The sequence below is a fragment of the Thermobia domestica genome, chromosome 7, assembly GCF_964235325.1.
Source record: "Thermobia domestica chromosome 7, izTheDome1.hap1.1, whole genome shotgun sequence".
Taxonomy (NCBI): Eukaryota; Metazoa; Arthropoda; class Insecta; order Zygentoma; family Lepismatidae; genus Thermobia; species Thermobia domestica.
Genome location: NC_137460.1, coordinates 234,914,755 through 234,934,354, shown reverse-complemented (window position 1 = coordinate 234,934,354; position 19,600 = coordinate 234,914,755). Strand labels below are relative to the sequence as shown.

The 19,600-nt window shown below is 35.2% G+C and overlaps 1 protein-coding gene across 1 annotated transcript in view; it reads left to right on the top strand.

Moving 5' to 3' along the window:
• The window catches only part of LOC145690755 (zinc finger CCHC-type and RNA-binding motif-containing protein 1-like), a 39,947-nt gene extending 20,347 nt beyond the window's left edge, over window positions 1-19,600 (top strand). The window contains exons 4-5 of the mRNA XM_081765974.1: window positions 6,037-6,396; window positions 19,324-19,600. Coding sequence (XP_081622100.1) covers window positions 6,037-6,396; window positions 19,324-19,458 — 495 coding nt within the window. The 3' untranslated portion in view covers window positions 19,459-19,600. The remainder of the gene's footprint in view (window positions 1-6,036; window positions 6,397-19,323) is intronic.

Below are 19,600 nucleotides of genomic sequence, written 5' to 3'. Positions count from 1 at the left end.
AGCCCACTACTTGGCCAATAGTACTGAAAACATTGTGAACTGTTTATTATTAATGCACTAGTGTTTAAGCTATAGAATGTTACTTGTTCCACCTTCCTATCTCGTTCCAGAGTAATGGAGCACTGATGACATCCGGTTGAAACAACGAACTGTCATTGAATTTCTGACTGCGGAAGGTTGTGCGCCCAGGAACATCCATTACCGACGACGAGTCGTAGATACGCCATTACGACCCGGAAGCGAAGCGTCAGTCGATGAAGTACGCCACATGTCCTCCGCCAAAAAAATTCAAAGTTGTCCCATCTTCTGGCGAAGTGTTGTTGACATTCTGCCTCATCCTGCCTATAGTCCAGATCTTGCTCCCTTTGACTTTATTTTCCCAAACTTAAGGATCACCTTAAGGACCAACGCTACAGTTGTGACAGAGATGGAAGCACCAGTTTGGCAATTCTTCGCCGACAGCATGAGAAACCTTATTTCGCGTTGGCGCAAGTGTGTCCGTAATGAAAAATAATGCCACAATTTGTAACTGATATTGCAAGCTTTTCACTGATACCTGTATCGGTGCTATCTGTCAAACACAAATAAAGGTATCACTTTGGAGCTCTTACTTTCTGAATTGCCCTCGTATTAGTAGTGAGACAGTACTTACAGACACATACAGTTTTCAACAAGTAGGCATGTAACGACAAGACACGACACTACGTACTTCATAGCTTTTTCGTATCCGTAATACCTGGTTCCTTAAGATAAGTCATATTAATCAAACAATAATACAATAGATCCCATTTCAATACCTCTTATTATTGTTTCATGTATTAACGTCACATTATATTAGGTTGTTCCATGTGAAATGACCGATTGAGCACATAGGTGTTACTTGTGTCATAAAGACATAATTTTTGAAAATATTCGAAGAAAATATGCTCTACCTGTATCAGTACACTTCCCTCATCGACTACAAAGAGTTTTTATGCCAGTTTTAAAGAACGTCTTAGTCTTAGAGTCACTGAAAAATTCTTTAAACGCTGTTTTGGTAGCTTACTGATCGATGAAGCGTTTGTTCACCGGAACCGGCATCTGAGTATGTAAAGAGGTTATAATCAGTAGGAGACAAGTCTAATGAGTATGATGGTGGACGAAGCAAAACCTTAAACTCCAACCCTTTTAGTTTCTGTGGGGTCACACGCGAAACATGTGGTCGTGAATTTTGATGCAGGAAAATTACTCCTATTTTGTTCACCAAAGTAGGCCCTGAAGTAAATAATTTTTGATTCACAATATCAATTTGTGACACTAATACTATATATTAATTATTCCGCGTATTTTTAAGAAGTTGTAATGGATAACTTCCCCTTGATTTCATCAATCTATTACCACTGGAAAATCTTCATTGGGATTGAGTTTGGTTTGAGTGTACGCTTTGGCTTTTGATTTACATTCAACCATTGGTACGAAACTTCTGCGATTATCATAGAGTATCCATTTTTCATTATATGAGATTAGAAGAGCCAGAAACGGACTTTTTAGTTGGTTTGTTTAATACTCAATGATGTGCAAATCTTCAAACGACAAATATAGTTAATTAACATTTTTCTCTTCTCTCAACTCGTGAATAACCCATTCTTCAAGCATTTTCATCTTCCCGAGAGTTGCAAGGTTTCTGTAACTATGGTTATGAGCTACTTCAAATTCGCCAACAGGTTCTTGAAAAGTTATGGATTAGCTTCAACTAATGTATTCAGGCTATCATCATAAAGGGCGCTCTCAGGTCTCTTACGGAGCCCATTTTGTAAGACCATATTTCCTGATCAAAATTTCTTAAGTTAGCGTCTCACTGCGTTCATTAGCAATATTCTTCGCAAAAGTAATATTGTCGTTTCCACTTGCTTAGACTGCAGAATGTCAAAATTCGAATTCATAAATATAAGAAGTCATATATTGTGAGTTCCTATGTCAATACTTAATTTATAATTTCTTCAATATTTGTGGCCTAATCTGAAAAATAAATATATGTTTAAATAGAGTAAACGATAAGTAATTAAATGATATATAACAACTTTTATTGGACTTTAAAGTATACAAGATATATTAAAAAGAAAATCAATCAACAGAAAAACAGCCATTTCATATGAAACGACTTCATACGGTAAATCTTTTTTCTTTTCCCTCATCTTGACTAGTGCGTGATGTAAAGCATTTTTCGTTAGTTAAGATCATATATTCATTAGTTAAGACCATTTCAAACAGAAAACGAAAAAGTATATCAACGTATTAACAACACTTTTATGTGCTATTTTGTAAGGCGTTAGGTATTGTTCTCTGTGATATTTTCTCGCAGTGTTTCAATAATTCTCTGAGTTAGTGTTTTAGGTCTTTTTAATAGAATTTTGCAGTGTCTCATCCGTGAAAATTATACTTGAACCCAGTGGTGCTATTCAGCCGGTTCATTAGAATCGGTTGTTAAAATATTTCGAGTTCGCAAAACCGTTTGCTATATACCCAGTTATACCAAGGAACAGTAAATTTTAGTTTAACTATCTTTGTTTTCAGAAATTCTTACAGCTACAGGCTTAAACATATGATCTCTGAGAACAAGGTATAAGCGTTTATTTCTTAATTTCAAATGTTCACATATCAAGAATGAGAACTGGGTTCACATAAGTGTAGTGGCGAGACTTATTTATATTTGAAACGCATACATACCATTATTAACAATTGTCGATCCATTGCTGGATTAAGGACTTTCCAATACTTTTTGACAACCATCTATCTTGGATAATTTGTTTCCAAGATATTTACAGTGCTACCTAATTTCTTCACGTCACTTTGTATTAGGATGTTGTGCAGGTCTCTACTTGTCACTTATGGTATCCAGTAAAACAAAAATCTGCTTTCGTCTATCTTGTATGGTTTGTTTCTTAAAAGAGTTATATCTATTTACCTACCTATCCATCTACTCTCTCTCTTTCTATCAGCGGCGTGCCGTCAAGCGGACTAGGGGACTAGGCTAGTCCCCTGGAATTTTAATTAAAGTATTTTGTGATAAATATATACCAAAGAAAACGAAAACTGTTTTTATTTCTCTATTTTTGTAAAATAACACTATTTCAATTGTTCTGACACAACTATAGTCAGCGCCCGTGTGCTGGGTGCGACAGCGAAGTGGAGATCGGAAACGCTCGGGTTTTAATCGGTTTTTCTCGGGGAAGGGAACAGGGTCCAGTCAGCTAGTCCTCATATTATGTTGTCTAAGCTCTAAGCACGGGCGTTCTGTCGTAAGCGAATTTAATGCTCGTTTGCTTTTTACAGTTAATAGTTTTAACGCTATTAAATTTACAGTATTAAGCTTGACACTTTAAGAGATCTAGTGAAGTGTGAACTTTTTAGATTATCAATATATTTTGCAAATGACTCGAAGAATAAAGTATGGAAGGGGACTCGTCTGAGAAATCGAGTCCCTTGCAGCAAAGCGATGGCGCAAGCAGTGATATTACTTCAATTGGTATAGGGGACAGTAGGGGTGGGGATAGGCCGTTTCAGTCTTGTATTCTGGACCATTGGATTCCTTAATTTTCAAGAAATGCAACAAATAATAACCAGTGGTAGAACAACTCCAAGCATTTCCATTCAGACAAAAATGAAAGATTATATACATAATATCAAAACGGATTATTTTGCTTCTTCAAAATAGCTAACTGCATGTAAGACAAGAAACAAACTGTATTGCTGGCCTTGTATTCTGTTCCACATAGAAAAGGACGTGTGGAATAATGATGGCTTTTGTAACATGAACAATTTTCACAAACCCAAGTTGCGCCAAGAAAAATGTTATTCACACCTGTCCACAATAACTAAATTGAAAACTTTCGGGAAACCAGAATTGATTTTCAATTGAGCAAGCAATGCAGAAGTTGATTCAAACCGAGAACTAATGAACCGATTGATTTATTCCTCTTGTTTTATGGTTAAACAAGAGCTATCATTTAGAAGTCATAACAAACAGGAAGATTCTGTCAATTAGGGAAATTATATTGAAGTAATTCAGTTACTTTCTAAGTACGACACTAAATGGACTTGCAGGGGCGCCTGAAGAAAATTTTCTAGGGAGGGGCCCATCTCCATGGCTGCTATGTTGCGTCTGGTATTTCTGGTATTTAATATACGTGATTTGCTATATTACGTATACATTTTCGTGAGCCAGAGGAAGGCCCGGGCCCCACCCTGCTCTCTCGTTCGGGCGCCCATGTTGATTTGTCATCTTCACAGCATGGGAGTGTTTAAAGGAACGTCAAACAGAATTCAAAATTATATTATTAAATGTGTTGGTGAGTAATTCTGGATAAAATTAAATCAGAAATAAACAATACACTATCTTACAGCAATAATGTTGGACAAAACTACGGACATTGCAAAGATCTCTCAACATTCAATCGGTACGTGAAAGACGGCAATTCATGAAAGATTTATTTGTTTTGCAGATGTTACTAGTGATTGGACTGCAACTGCTCTAAGTGAGCATGCTTTCCAAATTCTCTCTCATTTTAATTGTAATCAAAAGCTTGTAGCACTAGTCTATGGATGGAGCTGCCACATTTTCTGGACATTTGAACGGTTTACAATCTTTTGTGAAAAGGTGTTTGAGTGCACTCACCATACACTGCTATCATCACAGACTCAATCTCGTTGTTCCACAGTCTGTTAATCACATCAAGGAATGTAAAATATTTTTTAGAATAAGTGGCATTCCAAATTTCTTTTCATATTCATCGAAACGCTGTAACGCGCTTGCTGAATCAGAAGTAACTATGCGATTTCCAACGGTTGCCACTATAAGATGGAATTACAATTCCAAAATTGTGAATGCAGTAAATGAAAATCAAATAGAACTCTTAGGGTGTTCTGAGAACATTGTAGAAGATTCAGATAATTGCGACACCGAAACTTTCACGACTACAAAAAAGAAAAAAAGAAATAAATGTGTGAGTTATCATTGAAGGATTTCGATTTTGCATTTCTCCGCACGGATATACTATTCAACATTCTTTAAAGTAAAACCTTGGATGTGAAATATTGCATCCAAAAAGTACAAAAGATGGTATCTCAACTTAGAAATGCAAGAAACGATTTTGAAGACTTATAGAAAACTAGAATTGGATGACAACGGGAACCTTCTAATAAAAGACGTAAAGTAGATGACTCAACAGATTCAGAAATTAAATATGTGCGTATCTTCAATGACATTATTGATACTGTGATTTCAAGATCTCAGTGAGTTACAATTTCTTGAGCTGTTAGATGTAAAGAATTTTCAGTGCTTGAAATCTCGATTTTCTGATTGCTTGTTTTTGACCCTTAAATCAATTTACGGGAGTTTTTTTTTTTTTTTTTTTTTTTAATTTTATTTTAATAATTTGCGGAGTGAATTAATATAGGTTTACAGACTCTTAGATTTTTCAAATAAAACTGCGACTGAAATGATCCATTTCTTGAAAGAAAGAGGCTTGGTAGAAGAAGCGTTTACAGAAACATATAAATTGTGTTATTTGGTGTGAACAATACTACTCAGGACCTTCACTCTACAGCACACATTCTCTTCGAACCTAGTCCCCTGTGAGAAAAGTCACGGCACGCCACTGCTTTCTATATATATCCATCTGGGCGCGGTGGCTCAGTGGTAGAGCGTTCCGGTGCTTGGGGTCCCTGGTTTGATCCCAGCTCGCGCTGTATGGACTTTATAGTGGACAAACACCGTGCTCGTGGGTTTTCTCTGGGTTCTCCCGTTTCCTCCCACTTTCTTCATTCCACCATTTCATTTATTTCTCATAATCACCGTCTCCTTTAGCCTAACCGGCATAACCGTGGGACTTAAAACTTACAGATTTCATTTCATTTAATTTCTTTCCATATATATATATATGTAGAGAGAGAGAGAACAGATTGTTAAAAAAGTAGAATATTACACTGCTTAAACCCGATTTATATAAAGTATGAGTTCATATTGCTGCAGTTACATTTCATGTTTTCCGCTTGCAGATGTTCGGGCGCACTATCAAAAGTAGCATCGCCCGCGACAACGGTCGAGCGCCGGAGTTCATCCGACGTCGAAACTACCCGGACAAATCCCGCTGTTACGAATGTGGCGAGGAAGGCCACCTGAGCTATGTGTGTCCACGGAATGCACTGGGCGAAAGAGAGCAACCGAAAAAGAAGGAACGGAAGCGAAAGAAGAAGGGTGATGAAGATGATGAAGCTGAGATCAAGGTAAAGAAACGGAAACGACGGAAGAAAAAACCTGCAGGAGAAGAAGAAGAGGAGGAGGAGGAGGAACCACTAAGTGAAGAGGAAGAAGTGGAACCAGATCTTGAAACTCTCAGCGCTGCCATACGACTTGAGGTAACCAATATATTTTATTTCTTCCTAGTTAACCTTCCGAAGAACAGATTCAAAAAAACTGCAGAATACATCGAGTAGCAGATTGGCTACGTGTGTATTCTATGCTACTTTTTATAACTTACAAGAAAAGAAATTTAGTACAAAACTTGTATATAATGCAAATTTAATAATAAAAGGACAAAGATATCTTAACATCAGGGGGTGGTCTAGCCTGCCGAGCAACCGAACAATTGTCCGGTGCGTCCATGACACCCCCCCCCCCAAAATATATATATATATATATATATATATATATATATATATTTAAAATCAAACATAAAATGAATAAATTTCCCTGAAATATTTACATAATTTTTCAGGAACAATACATGTATCTTGGGAATCTTTGTTGCTAATAACTTTCCAAGACGTGTGCTAGCTTGGCTAACCTGAAATTACATCTGTATTGATGGAGCCCCGCGGCTGGCTTCTGTAATCAAACTAAAAGCACTTCTATGATATCCAAAGAATAAAAAAAATGCAGGACTGGACCGAAAGTCAAACCCGAGATCGTTGGCATACCATGCCGACGCGTTAACCACTATGGTGCCCATTGGGCTCCCTGAATAGCCATATATATTCCCTAGGTAGCATGGTGGTTAACGCATCGGCACGGTGCGCCGAAGATCCTGAATTCGAGTCCCGGACGATTTGTGCATTTTTTTTTCGCTCTGTGTATCATTGAATTCGCACTTATAGAGGAACTGATGTGTTAAAAACTGGTTGTTTCCTACATTATCAATATAACAGAGCTTTTGTTCGAAGTATCTTTATTTCAAAATTATGTCTTACGTTATAGTTAAAATCATCTGTGGTTATCAACATAATATAAAATGTCTGTGGCAACAAAATCTACAAATGATGACCGTATATTCCCTTGTCAGAACAATCAATACGGCGCCATTCCAATATATGTCCCACCACCTTTTTCATGGTGCCAGTTCCTCCTCCCTCTGATTAACATTCTTGTGTTCCTGCAAGAAACTAGTTAATGTTGGGGATACGATTTTGGTATCTACATTTATAAATTTTTCATCATATTTAACAATATGTCAGACTATTCTTTGTACGATTTAGACATTTAATAATCACAAGTATAATTGGAATGTATTTCCAGGTTACCAAACACTAGCTAAATACTTTTCTATTTAGCATGAGTTTTGTAAATGAAACATTTTATCAATTTTGTCCTAGAAAACTTAGAAGTCTGGAAGGTAATGCAAAAAAGTCAGGGAAGGACATGAAAAATCAAGAAAATTGAAATAAATCAGAGAACATGTCAAAATATCTCTTGAGCCAGGAAAATTGCTATATTTCATAGCAGAGTCACTGAAAGTGACATCAGATTTTACGAAAATATTCAGACTATGTTAACTAGCGTTAGAGCTGCTCGCAGAAGATAGAGATGCTCGCTCAATCAATCAATGTGGATTCCAAAGTAAGAGGATAAAAAAAGCTCTGAAAAGATTATCTTTAGAAATAACAGGGTTCTAACTTATTTGGCAAACAGGAATATCTTGACTTCCAGGTTTTCCAGATAACGATTTGCAGATTTCTAGATTATATATAATGTAAAAAAAAAATAAAATAAAAAAAAAAAAAAATCAACTATATTTTCCAATTAAGTGGTTCCTTATCTACTACGTTTGTAGTCAGCGACAAAAGTTCGTTCCGTTTGGTAAAATATATTTTGGTATCGATGATATGGCTGCAACGCACAGAAAAGTACGTTCTTTTTAGTTTACTGGAAACTATTCAAATTGTTCTTCCATTCTGAAGTTATTTACGAAACTTATCTCATCAAACAGAAAGAACTTTTGTCGCTGACTGTACATGTATATAGTTTGCATGTAGGTAGAAAAATTTTGCAGAACGAACTAATTAATTTTATAAAATATCTCCTACAAATAGCTGCAAGGCAAAAAGAGAAATGGGTTCTGAAAATAAAAAATCCGTATTTAAAATTGCTTGACTTTTTTTTTTTTCAATTTTCCATTAAATTATCTGACTTTTTCAGGACTTTTTACGAGCACTGGCTTTTCTAAATTTGCCAGTACAGTGGGAATCCTGGGCTTGAGGAGCACGAAAAGATGTTAAAACTTTAAGCTTTGAAAGAACAACAAATTAATCAAAGATTTAAATGCTACAGAAGAAAAAAAAACAAATTAGTTTTGTTCTTTGTAGTTAATCAGAGATAGGCGCAGTTAAGAGATTTGTTATCTCTGAGTGTATTGAAAATGCTAAGATGTTGCGTTAGTGTTATTGTTTGATACTAATATTTTGTTGTATTCCAAATACGGGAATCTTGTCTGATAAGAAATATTTACAGTAAAAAAAAAAAAAAAAAAAAAAAAAAAAGCGTATACTGTATTTTAAAAATAAAAAAGGATAGCGTTGGACAGATATGGAAATGGTAGAGGCGGTTAAAAATAAAATTGTAGTCGTAATCATAAACGGTATTGCTCACCGTGTCGCGAACCAGGAAAAATTAGTAGGAAAAAACGTTTCAATCTGAAATAATTGATTTCTATATTTCCGGAGGATGAATCTTCTCCATCAACGAACTTTGTTCTTAAGTTCTAACCCTCTATGTCCCTGGCCAAAATAATAATGATATATTAAATACTTCTTGAGGCTTACCTGTCCCCCGGACGGACACTGATGGTTTTTCTTTAATAATAACGTAAACATATAAAGCACTTTTGGTTCTTAACTCTTTAAAAAGAAAAGGTAGCTAACCCAAGATTCCAAACTTTCAAAATTCTGGTGAAAGTTCTTGAGCGTAGACAAGGCTGAAGAAAATACAAACCAGATTCTCGAATCAGAAAAGCCTCTTTATTATTTCAGACTTTTTCTAAACATTGCGGTGTGTGCGCTGGATTTGTTGAAATAATACTTTCAGTAATTGTTAAGTGTCAGTTATTATTATTATTGTTTTATTGTACAACTTTATATTAGCCTCGTTTGGTGAAAGTGGACGAAATGAGCTTTCGCAGTTTCCTAATATGTATATGATGACCTGATTACCTGTTGTATTTTGCCTTTATGAAATAAGAAATACTTTCCAAATACAGTTTTTGGGCTGTGTGGAATTTTGTTGGACATGATTGTGTCCGTGGATTGTCTCCGGTTTCTTCTTCCTCGTTCTACATTTACAAATAGCATCACATCACTGTTAGGAGAAATTAAAGAACAATATATACAATCTGCTACGTAATAGTTAATACTGTATATTTTTCATACGCAGTAAACAAATAGATAAATAAATAAGTAGTCTAGTCCAGCATTACATAAATAAATAAATAAATAGTGTAGCCCAGCAGTATATAAATATATAAATAAATAAATAGTGTAGTCCAGCAGTATATAAATAAATAAATGGATAAATAAATAAATACTGTAGGCTAGCAGCACATAAATAAATAGTGTAGTCCAACAGGATATAAATAAATAAATGGATAAATAAATAAATACTGTAGGCTAGCAGCACATAAATAAATAATGTAGTCCAGCAGTATATAAATAAATAAATGGATAAATAAATAAATAGTGTAGTCCAGCAATACATAAATAAATAGATAAATAGAATTCCAGCAGAATAAAAACTATCAGTTGCATTAGATTAGCAACAAATAATTTTTATAGCGTTTGTTGCTAATCTAATGCAACTGATAGTTTTTATTTTGCTGGAATTCTATTTATCTATTTATTTATGTACTGCTGGACTACACTATTTATTTATTTATCCATTTATTTATTTATATACTGCTGGACTACATTATTTATTTATGTGCTGTTCCAAAACATATCATTTTGTTCACTTGAATGAGATCAATCAAATGGTATGTGTCTCATGTTTGGGCAGTATTTTATTTCAACAAAAATTAATGAAATGAAGCAGTTAATGACAATTCTTATTAACTATACTGTGTACTGTTCTCTTGGTAGCGTAAACAGTGGATGGTGACAAATCTCTAAAACCTGGAAAAGTCAACGAATTCTGCTTAAAATCAGGAAATTCTGCTTGAAGTCGGAGAATTTTGATTTGTTCTATAAACACTCTATAAACATTTAAAATGAAAATTCTAAGGTGATTTCAAAGATGAGTGAGTTGCTAACTTCCGACGTAAAAACATATTTGTGTTTTCCCCTAATGATGTGTAACAAACCTATGTTCTGTACTTATGCGCATTATTTTCTTGTTTTCGCTTGTGCAGTGGAATATCATATTGATGAATCATCCACAAAATGCAGATTGATGATCGAATCTTAAATTCATTGTCGACGCACACATAATTTCAACTTTTTTTTTTTCTCTCATTGCCAATAATTTCGATTTTATCGGAATTTTCTGTCCTGCATTAAGTGTAGGTGCTAATCCCGCAAATGGAAGGATTTTGGAAAACATTTTACTCATATTTGAGCTTCTTTGTTTTCATTGTAGTGTATTTTAATTTGCCAGGAGCTTTATTTTAGAAGTGCTATTGACTTTATGAAAATTGCTAATAAAGTTGCACATCACCGTATGCATTGGGTCAATACTTAGTGAATACTCGCAGAATTAATTTCATGGCACTCTTGTTCTTTAAATATTGGATACCAAAGTGCTTATTAACTCAATATTTATTAATTGTTATACATTTGTAGGTACATATTTAATCATTTTCCATCAATAGTTACAGTTTTGTAGTTATATATTAATGATGATGCGTTTCACAATTTTTTTCTTAAATATATTATATATATATATATATATATATGTAATATGGATTATTCACTTTTTTTTTTTTTGTTTTTTTTGTATGCTCTTTTAATGCCAATATGAAATGTTCAAGGTATTATAAAACATCATTATTTCAGACAAGAAGTGTAAAAATATTTTGTAACTGGAATGCAGCTTTTGAGAGGGACACAAAAACTGTTCCAAGGGATGGAGGGTGTGCCGCCATGGTAACACCCCTCTCCAAAAATACGTAATAAAGACAGGATCTCAATTCGCAGTGAAATAAAAGGAAAAAATGGACCACTAGAATTTGCAATTCAAATTATTACAAAATAATAATTTCTTTCCAGTACGCTGTGGAATTAACAAAGTTTCATGATATGTAATGTATGTTTTAATGTTGATATCATCATACTTTTACTGTAGAGCTCTGTCATGTTCATGTGTTGTTGTTCTATACCTTGTTTTTCGCCAAAAAACGTAGGTTTTGGAACTAGGGAAGCAAACAGGTTTCTTCCCGCTGACGGTTCATTATCATTATCACGTGTCACATTGAATGAAGGAAACTGATCAAACATGTTTCAGAAGAGCGGTGTCCATCTCACAAGTAAACCTTACGTTTGGGTGAATCGAGTTGCTGACTGAGACACATATGAGAAAGTAGTACTAAATGTGGTCAGTATTTCAGTGAAGTTGTAGGTGCGAAGCTCCAGGGGTTTAGGAGATACAGCTACCAGAACATCACATGGAAGTACAGAATAGTCTTCATACAGTTGGAGATAAAAGCCCTGTAAGACCTCTCTTAACGACAAAAGGTGAAACAAATATATGGGTAGATATTAGGACTAGGGGGAAGTCATATAGTAAGCGTATACCTGACGGTGGCTATCTTGAAATCCGCCATTTTGAATTAAGGTTAAGGTTTTAAAATAGGAATAGGGTCATGTGATACATGATTTAAGGCGCAAATTTAATCAGAAGAACAATGATGACGTTAATTTTGATTTACGCGCAATTGGTAAAAATTCACAGGGGAATTAAATATTGTTGCAGCATATGTATTAGTCCTTCACCCCACCTTGTAAATTTTGTGTTAATGATAATAAGCAAATAAAAAGCAGGTGGATAAATATTAGGTTTATGGTAAGAGTTGCCTTGATGGCGGCCATGTTCAAATCCCCCATTTTGAATCAGACAAAAGTTTGAATTAGGGATAGGTTCATGCAACTTCAGTCGTTTACAATTTACCAGTTCAGTGCTCCTCGTTTTCGCAATATGATTCGATTCGCTTTTAATCAGGCTGGATATTTGAATGAAGAACCTGGACGTTGGATCGCTCCTTACGACTACTGCTTTGACGGAATTGTTAACGACAAATGTGTCAAGTGTAACGCGATTGCCTTTGTCAGGTGTGCTCACTGTGAGCAGAGAATTTGTGCAAGTCATGCACTCTTTTCTGAACTACATATTGATTGTACTAATTGAGGACTTTTCTGGAAGAAAGACCAAGTTCAATTATGACTCAATTCCACTTTGGTCATTTTTCCTTAAATTAGCAACTTGTTTATGCGATAACAAATGCTGGTTAATGATAAAGCAAAAATGGTTATACCGTTGGATTTATGGTAAAATTTGCTATTAATAAGGTGTCAATGTTATGCGTTTTGTTTAAAACCTTTGTCTGATTCAAAATGACGGATTTAAACATGGACGCAATCAAGGCAACTCTGACCATAGACCTAATATTTATCCACCTGCTTTTTATTTACTTATTATTATTAACACAAAATTTACAAGGTGGGGTAAGGACTAATACATATGCTGCAACAATATTTAGTTTCCCTGTAACTTTTTACCAATTGCGCGTAAATCATAATTAACGTCACCATTGTTCTTCTGATTAAATTTGCGCCTTAAATCATGTATCACATAACCCTATTCCTATTTTAAAAATGCAAAATGGCGGATTTCAAGATGGCCGCCGTCAGGTATACGCTTACTATATGACTTCCCCTAGTCCTAATATGTACCCATATATTTGTTATTCACCTTTTGTCGTTACAAGAAATCTTACAGAGCTTTTACCTCCAACTGTATGAAGACTATTATGCACTTCCATGTGATGTTCTGGTAGCTGTATCTCCTAAACCCCTGGAGCTTCGCACCTGCAACTTCACTGAAATACTGACCACATTTAGTACTACTTTCTCATATGTGTCTCAGTCAGCAACTCGATTCACCCAAACGTAAGGTTTACTTGTCAGTATTAGGACAGTTAGTCCCTTTGTGAATCAAGAAAACAAGCCACCTGTGTAAATAATGTTCCTGGACAAAATGTTATTTTTCTTAGAAATAAGCTGTTCTTTGCTCGCTTTCTGGCGTGGTGATTGAGTTTACTTTCGCGATAATATTCATTACTGGAAAATAGAACTTCGTCCAAATGCCCGAAACTAATGGGGAATACAACATGATAAATTCATTATTACAAGAAATTCCAAATGAATAAATAGCAACCAGAGAATGAGTGTATACACTTTATTATCGTGTAATAATGTTTCATCATTTTCATGTCTTATCTTAAATGCGTAGGCTAAACACAAAGATTGGCTGTGTGTCAAAAAGGAAAAGGTAGGTTTACGTCTCATATAGCCTTGCTGCTGAAGTGGACGCTAACCTGAAAATCAAATGGAAATTAGAGTGTATGACATACAGGGTCTGTCCCAAAACTAAGTAGAATAAATCCGAGAAAACAAATTTATTGCAAATCAAAGTAAAGTTTAATAAAATTCTTCCAACTAGCTCTTTTGTGTACCGGCACCCGTTGCCAGTCAGCGTACGCTTTTTTTAGAAGGTGTCGACAGGAATCTTGTCACGCCCTCTTTGTCGTATCCAGCGTTTCAAAATGGTTGCCTTTCAAGCCCCTTTCTATTCTTGGAAACAAAAAGAAGTCCAGTGGTGCCAAAACGGGTCTGTAGTGTGGTTGTGACAGCGCTGCCACCTTCGCTTAATCAGTTATTCGTTTACGAGGAAGGCGGTGTGGGACGGCACATTGTCGTGGTGCAGCCTCCATTTGGCAAAGACTCCTTCATAAATCGTTGCACTCTTTTCCGCAGTCTTTCGTTGACTTCCACATAAAACTTACTGTTAAGTGTTTGTCTCTGCGGCATAAACTCTGTGTAGCTAACGCGTTTTGAGGAAAAAAAAAAAAAAAAAAATGGGCATCGCCTTTTTACTCTGGACTTACTCATCCTTGCTTTTTCTGGGCGCGGGAACTCTTCATCTTCCACTCTGTACTGTCTTTTTGATATGGGGTCGTACTCAAAAACTCATGTCTGGTCACTAGTAACCACATTATGTATATATATATATATATATATATAAAAGGTTCACTTTCAAATCAGTCCAACAGTTCACGCGAGAATGTTACACGAGCAGCTTTCTGATGTTCCGACAGCACCTTGGGGACCATCTGGCACGCACCTTTCTCATGGTTATATCTTCTGAAAGAATACGATGCATTGTGGTTTTCCGAATATTGCATTCTTGTGCTGATAATCTGACACTCAGACATCGATCGGAATTGATCTTTTCTCTCACTTTTTGCACGTTTTCGTCGCATTGTGTCGTTGACGAACATCTAGGGCGTTTCGCGTCATCAGCCTTCGCCCTGCTCTACCGGTGCCACTGATAAACCATTCCATGAGACATTGCTTTATCCCTGTAAGTATCATTAATTGTAGTCATGGTCTCCGAAACTGATTTTTCTAGCCGAACACAAAATATTGTCGCATATCATTGCTCCATTAAAGGTGGCATCGTAAAGTCGAACAGAGGTTCAATCTAGGAGCGATCTGCACACTGTAACGATGCACAGGCAACTGATGTGACTGGCATTGCTTTCTTCACCACCTTTCCCGCAACAAGTCGTCCACGTCGGAGGAAATACATTCTATGTTTGTACGTCAATGCCACTGCTGCTAAAGATACCAAAATATTCAATTTTATGTTCCCAGACAATGGGATAGTCAGGAAATCCAGCTTTAACGTGATACAATAGCGTGCACTTTCGTTTGTGGATTATTGTCGCCATACTTTAGAAGTAAACTAATTCAGTTGTTAAATGAGATGTAAATGTGCGATTCTAGAGTACCGTGAAAAGGCACGTGTGCACGTGTTATTTGTCATGAGCGTTGTTAGGAAATTCTATTTCTGATCTTTTTATTGCTTTCAAACACACGTACTCATCGTTGAACTTAAAAAAACATCATTCAAATTTCAATGGATGTCCGCAATGTAAGCTTTACATTTTGTATACCTTTAAGTCAGATATCAAGACGTCACCAAATTACCTTATAATACTTGATAGCTGTGAATTAAGAAGCTGTGAATTACTTACCTTGCTTGCATGGAACATTTAAGGCTGCAATTGAGGCAGCAACTGGAGAATCGTGGTGCGTAATTTCTAAGAGTGGTGCGTAATTTATTTAAGGATGCCGAATATATCTATAGAGACTCAGAAAATTTCCAATGAAGTTTTGTTCTATGTTGGCCAGTTACTCAGTGAGCTATTTATTGACATTTATCCCTATCTGCTCTTATATATTTAAGATGTTAGGAAGGATACGTAAGTTCAGAGTTCTTCGAGCTGTCAGTTCGTGTCAGGTATATTGGAAGAAGATAAAATGCTTGTTCCTAAACTTGCATTTTTTAAAAGCACTTGCTTCAGGAAGAGAACCTTTTCTTACTGAATTTCAGACTGACGTTCCTCTGTCATCTTTATAGTAGTATAGTAGCTGTGATAATTATTAAAAAAAAATATATATATATAAAACCAGAAGCTTTTAGTTCAAATTTCATGTATACGCATTGATATGGAAAATTAAAAAACATCTTCCTATGAAAAATTAGATACACTAGTTACTTGCTGAGCAAAACTATATATTTTCATTAAAAATTATGTGTTACAGTTTCACCAACACATGTTGACATTAGTTTTTGCTACATATACTGCCTTTAAGAAATGTCAACCAATAACGGATTTAAATATTTTGAATTTTCGACGAAATTGCAAAAAGTGTCTACAGAATTTTGTTCTTACACTTTTGAAGGAAGAATCACCTTTAAATTATAAACTGACTACAGCACTTTCATGTTGGGAGCTTAATGTTTCTGAGGATCTGATATTAAAGTGAATCGCATGAAGTCTCTTGTAGCAAAACTAGTTGAAAATAATTTTTTTAGATGGCAAATGGGCAGATAGAATTGTGAGGTAGTTCAGAGAGTTTTGTTCGATTCCAAATTGTAAAGCAAGGTACGAGTCAGTATTCTAGAACTGGTCAGCGTTTGGATGTCTTTTGGTTTAATAATTTGGATACTTCAGATTGTAATGTTTTGAGAGATGTTAAGATGGTTTCAATTTCGCTCATGAAAATTCAAATTTAGAAAAAAAATTCAAATTTACACACTTACAACCTTTATTTATATTGTAAGTGTGTAAACTCAAACTTTAACAGGTTTGAGATATAAAGCAAATTATATCTTATCTTAACAGCATTATAATCTTAACATTCATTGAAAGCCATATATGCAATTATGAGGTACTTATTTGAACACTTTTCCGAAATAAAGGCTTTTCATTAAAAAAAAAAAAAGTCAGTACTTCAATCCTTTATGTCTTTGTTCCTATTCATTCGAAATCCGTTATATCATGATCATAGTATTAGACACTAAAGTACTTTAGATGTGCCTTGTACTGTTTGTCTCATTTGTATTATTACTTCTATAGAGGCCTCAAAATGTAGATGTTCGTCATACTATAGCGTCCTTATTTTGCAACATTGCATAATAAGTCTGTTATCGTAAATTTTCGTTTTACATGTAGATTTAAGATATGTAATAACCCGACGTGGTTCCATTTAAAAAAAATAACTTTATGTTGGGTTGGCAACGATTTTAACCTGGTCCCCCTGCCGATATTTACATGGCACAATACGTGTTTTGTGTATTAGTTTAAAAGTTGCAAGAGCGTATTAAGAAAAATGGTCCACCCTATTTATACATACGACTAACACCCTAAAATTTCAGATTTTTTTATCCAGTCCCATTGGAGATATTGAACAGTGAAATATGCTAAATTGGCATAATTCCCCAACTTTACGATTTTTTTTTCCAGGCCTTTGGAAGCAGTTACAGGTCTGTAAATTTTTGTGTATTAACTTATGACCCCGGACTACATGCACACACAAATTCAGACCTCTACGTCAGTTGTTTCCTCTTCCCAAACATGTCTTCAATGTCCAAAAATGTTGCTATTGCAGACCCTGATTTCAGCCCCTTCAAGTAGTTTTAGGAAAAAATGTTAAGAGATCAAAGTTTTAGAGCTCTGCACGAGGTTGGAGACGTCCAGCAAGTTTCAATTTGGTAGGACAAATACATGCTGAGATATTCAAAACAACGTACTCCTAAAATCGAAAAAATGCAAAATGGCGCCAGCCGCTGCGTCGCCATGTGATGATGTAAAAAAATAATTAATTGTGGTTTCGAAGTACCCTGATATAGGATAAACATTCATGAAAAAATTAGATTTTTTTGAAAAGGTTGAGCGGCAATTTTTCTTTTTTCTTGATCACTTTGCATGGATTGACCCTGCTGGGTTTGATCAGAGGAAAAGTAGGTCACAGTTCGTAAAGATTAGATGGTGTTTGTTGGCTTTGAGGCGTCCACCCAGCGTCATGAGGGCAACTGGGAGCTTATTCAAAGAACGTAGTGAAATCTGATCTACACAATAATATTTCGAAATCGAGATTATCCTTTCCACGCCAAAGTTTCTTCGACCAACCGAACTTTTTTTCATTTAAGTAAAAGCAAACCTTTAAACATGGACGACAGGCACTTTGAATCAGTCATCTTTTTGGGGTATTCTACCAATACTGGAAGGTGAATTTCCTGAAACTAAGGATTTTTATATACCACCGGCCACAAGTAACCCCGTCTTGACGTAGCAATTTTCTGTTTTAATGCTCTCCATCAATTGTAGCTTTTTCTCCGTCTTTTCCCTTCTATCACGTTGCTCAGAATCCAGTTGCTTTTCAGCTAATGTTCAGCTAATTTCTAACACTCACTCATTAGTTTTGCGTCCAACACATTGTACCTTCACAATTCTTTATTTCGAAAATCTGCAGTGTTTTATGTTACTTTTGCGTAGAGTCTATCTTTCTGCTTCGCAGAGCACAATAATTCACATAAAAACATTTTCTGAGTCTTTTTCGTGACTCTAGTCAAAATCCCCACGAATTACCCTTTTTCTCTTCCTAAAATACATCTTTAACAACTCCTATCCTTGCTTTTATTTGACGTTAGCAATCCATCTGTTGGCCATACCAACGGGAAACTACCAACATCTCATATCCCTTCCACATCGTATCGCTATTGAGTGAAAGGCGAAAGGAGGACATCGAGATAACAGTACTCTACAGAGGATTACGTCTTTTTGTGTGAAACAAAATAAAATTGGTGCTTTCTAAGTTTCGGACAGTAACGTGTAGGGTATGTGTATCTATTAAAAATATATATATATTTCGATCAATCTGATAAAGTTCACTGCACCCCTCCTATGTAAAGTAAGTTATTTTCCTCGTAGTATTGACCTGAATTTCTCAGAATTACTCTTGCTAATCGCTTTTGTATATATAACTCCATCCTGGAATACAAATTTCAGATCATTTTAGACCAAAAATTAAAATTATTTGAATGCAAGTGTGAGTCTCAAGTGATATGTATTTGCAGACAGATTCCATAGCGTCATTAGGCGAGATATTATATTTGAGTTTTGTCCAGTTCTGAGGATAAACAATATTGGATCGTTATCCTCGTGTATTCCCAAAATAGGAATTCTCAGGATTAAAAACAAACGAAAAAAAAATTGCAAAAATACAATATTTTTATGCGGTTCATGCGTGAAAAAAGGTTTTGACCCAATTGTATTGCCTTTTCTGGAGAAGTAACGCATCCCTTTTTGTTAAAATCGACAACTGATGTGTATTAAATTTAACGAGAGAGTTTACATGCATTCTTTGCAAGATAAATTGTTGATTACTTTTAAAAATTACAATTTGTTATGTATTTTTAAATATACATTTATACAATTGCTTATTTATTTATTGCAGCAAGAGCAAGCAGAGCTGGAGAAATATCGCAATCAAATAGCAACTGGTGAATATGGTTCCGAAAGTCCACAACTTCCACGTAAGAGGATTCGTCCAAGCAGTTACTTTAGTGACGAGGAAGATCTCAGTGATTAAATGATCAAAACTATTTTCTGTGAACAAACTTTTACTGACTCGAAATTTTACGATTGTACATAGACTATGATGATTTTAACTATTGTGTAAATAAGTATTAAGTTGTAAATAAAGTTCGTGCTGTCGCATATTGTAGTCTTAT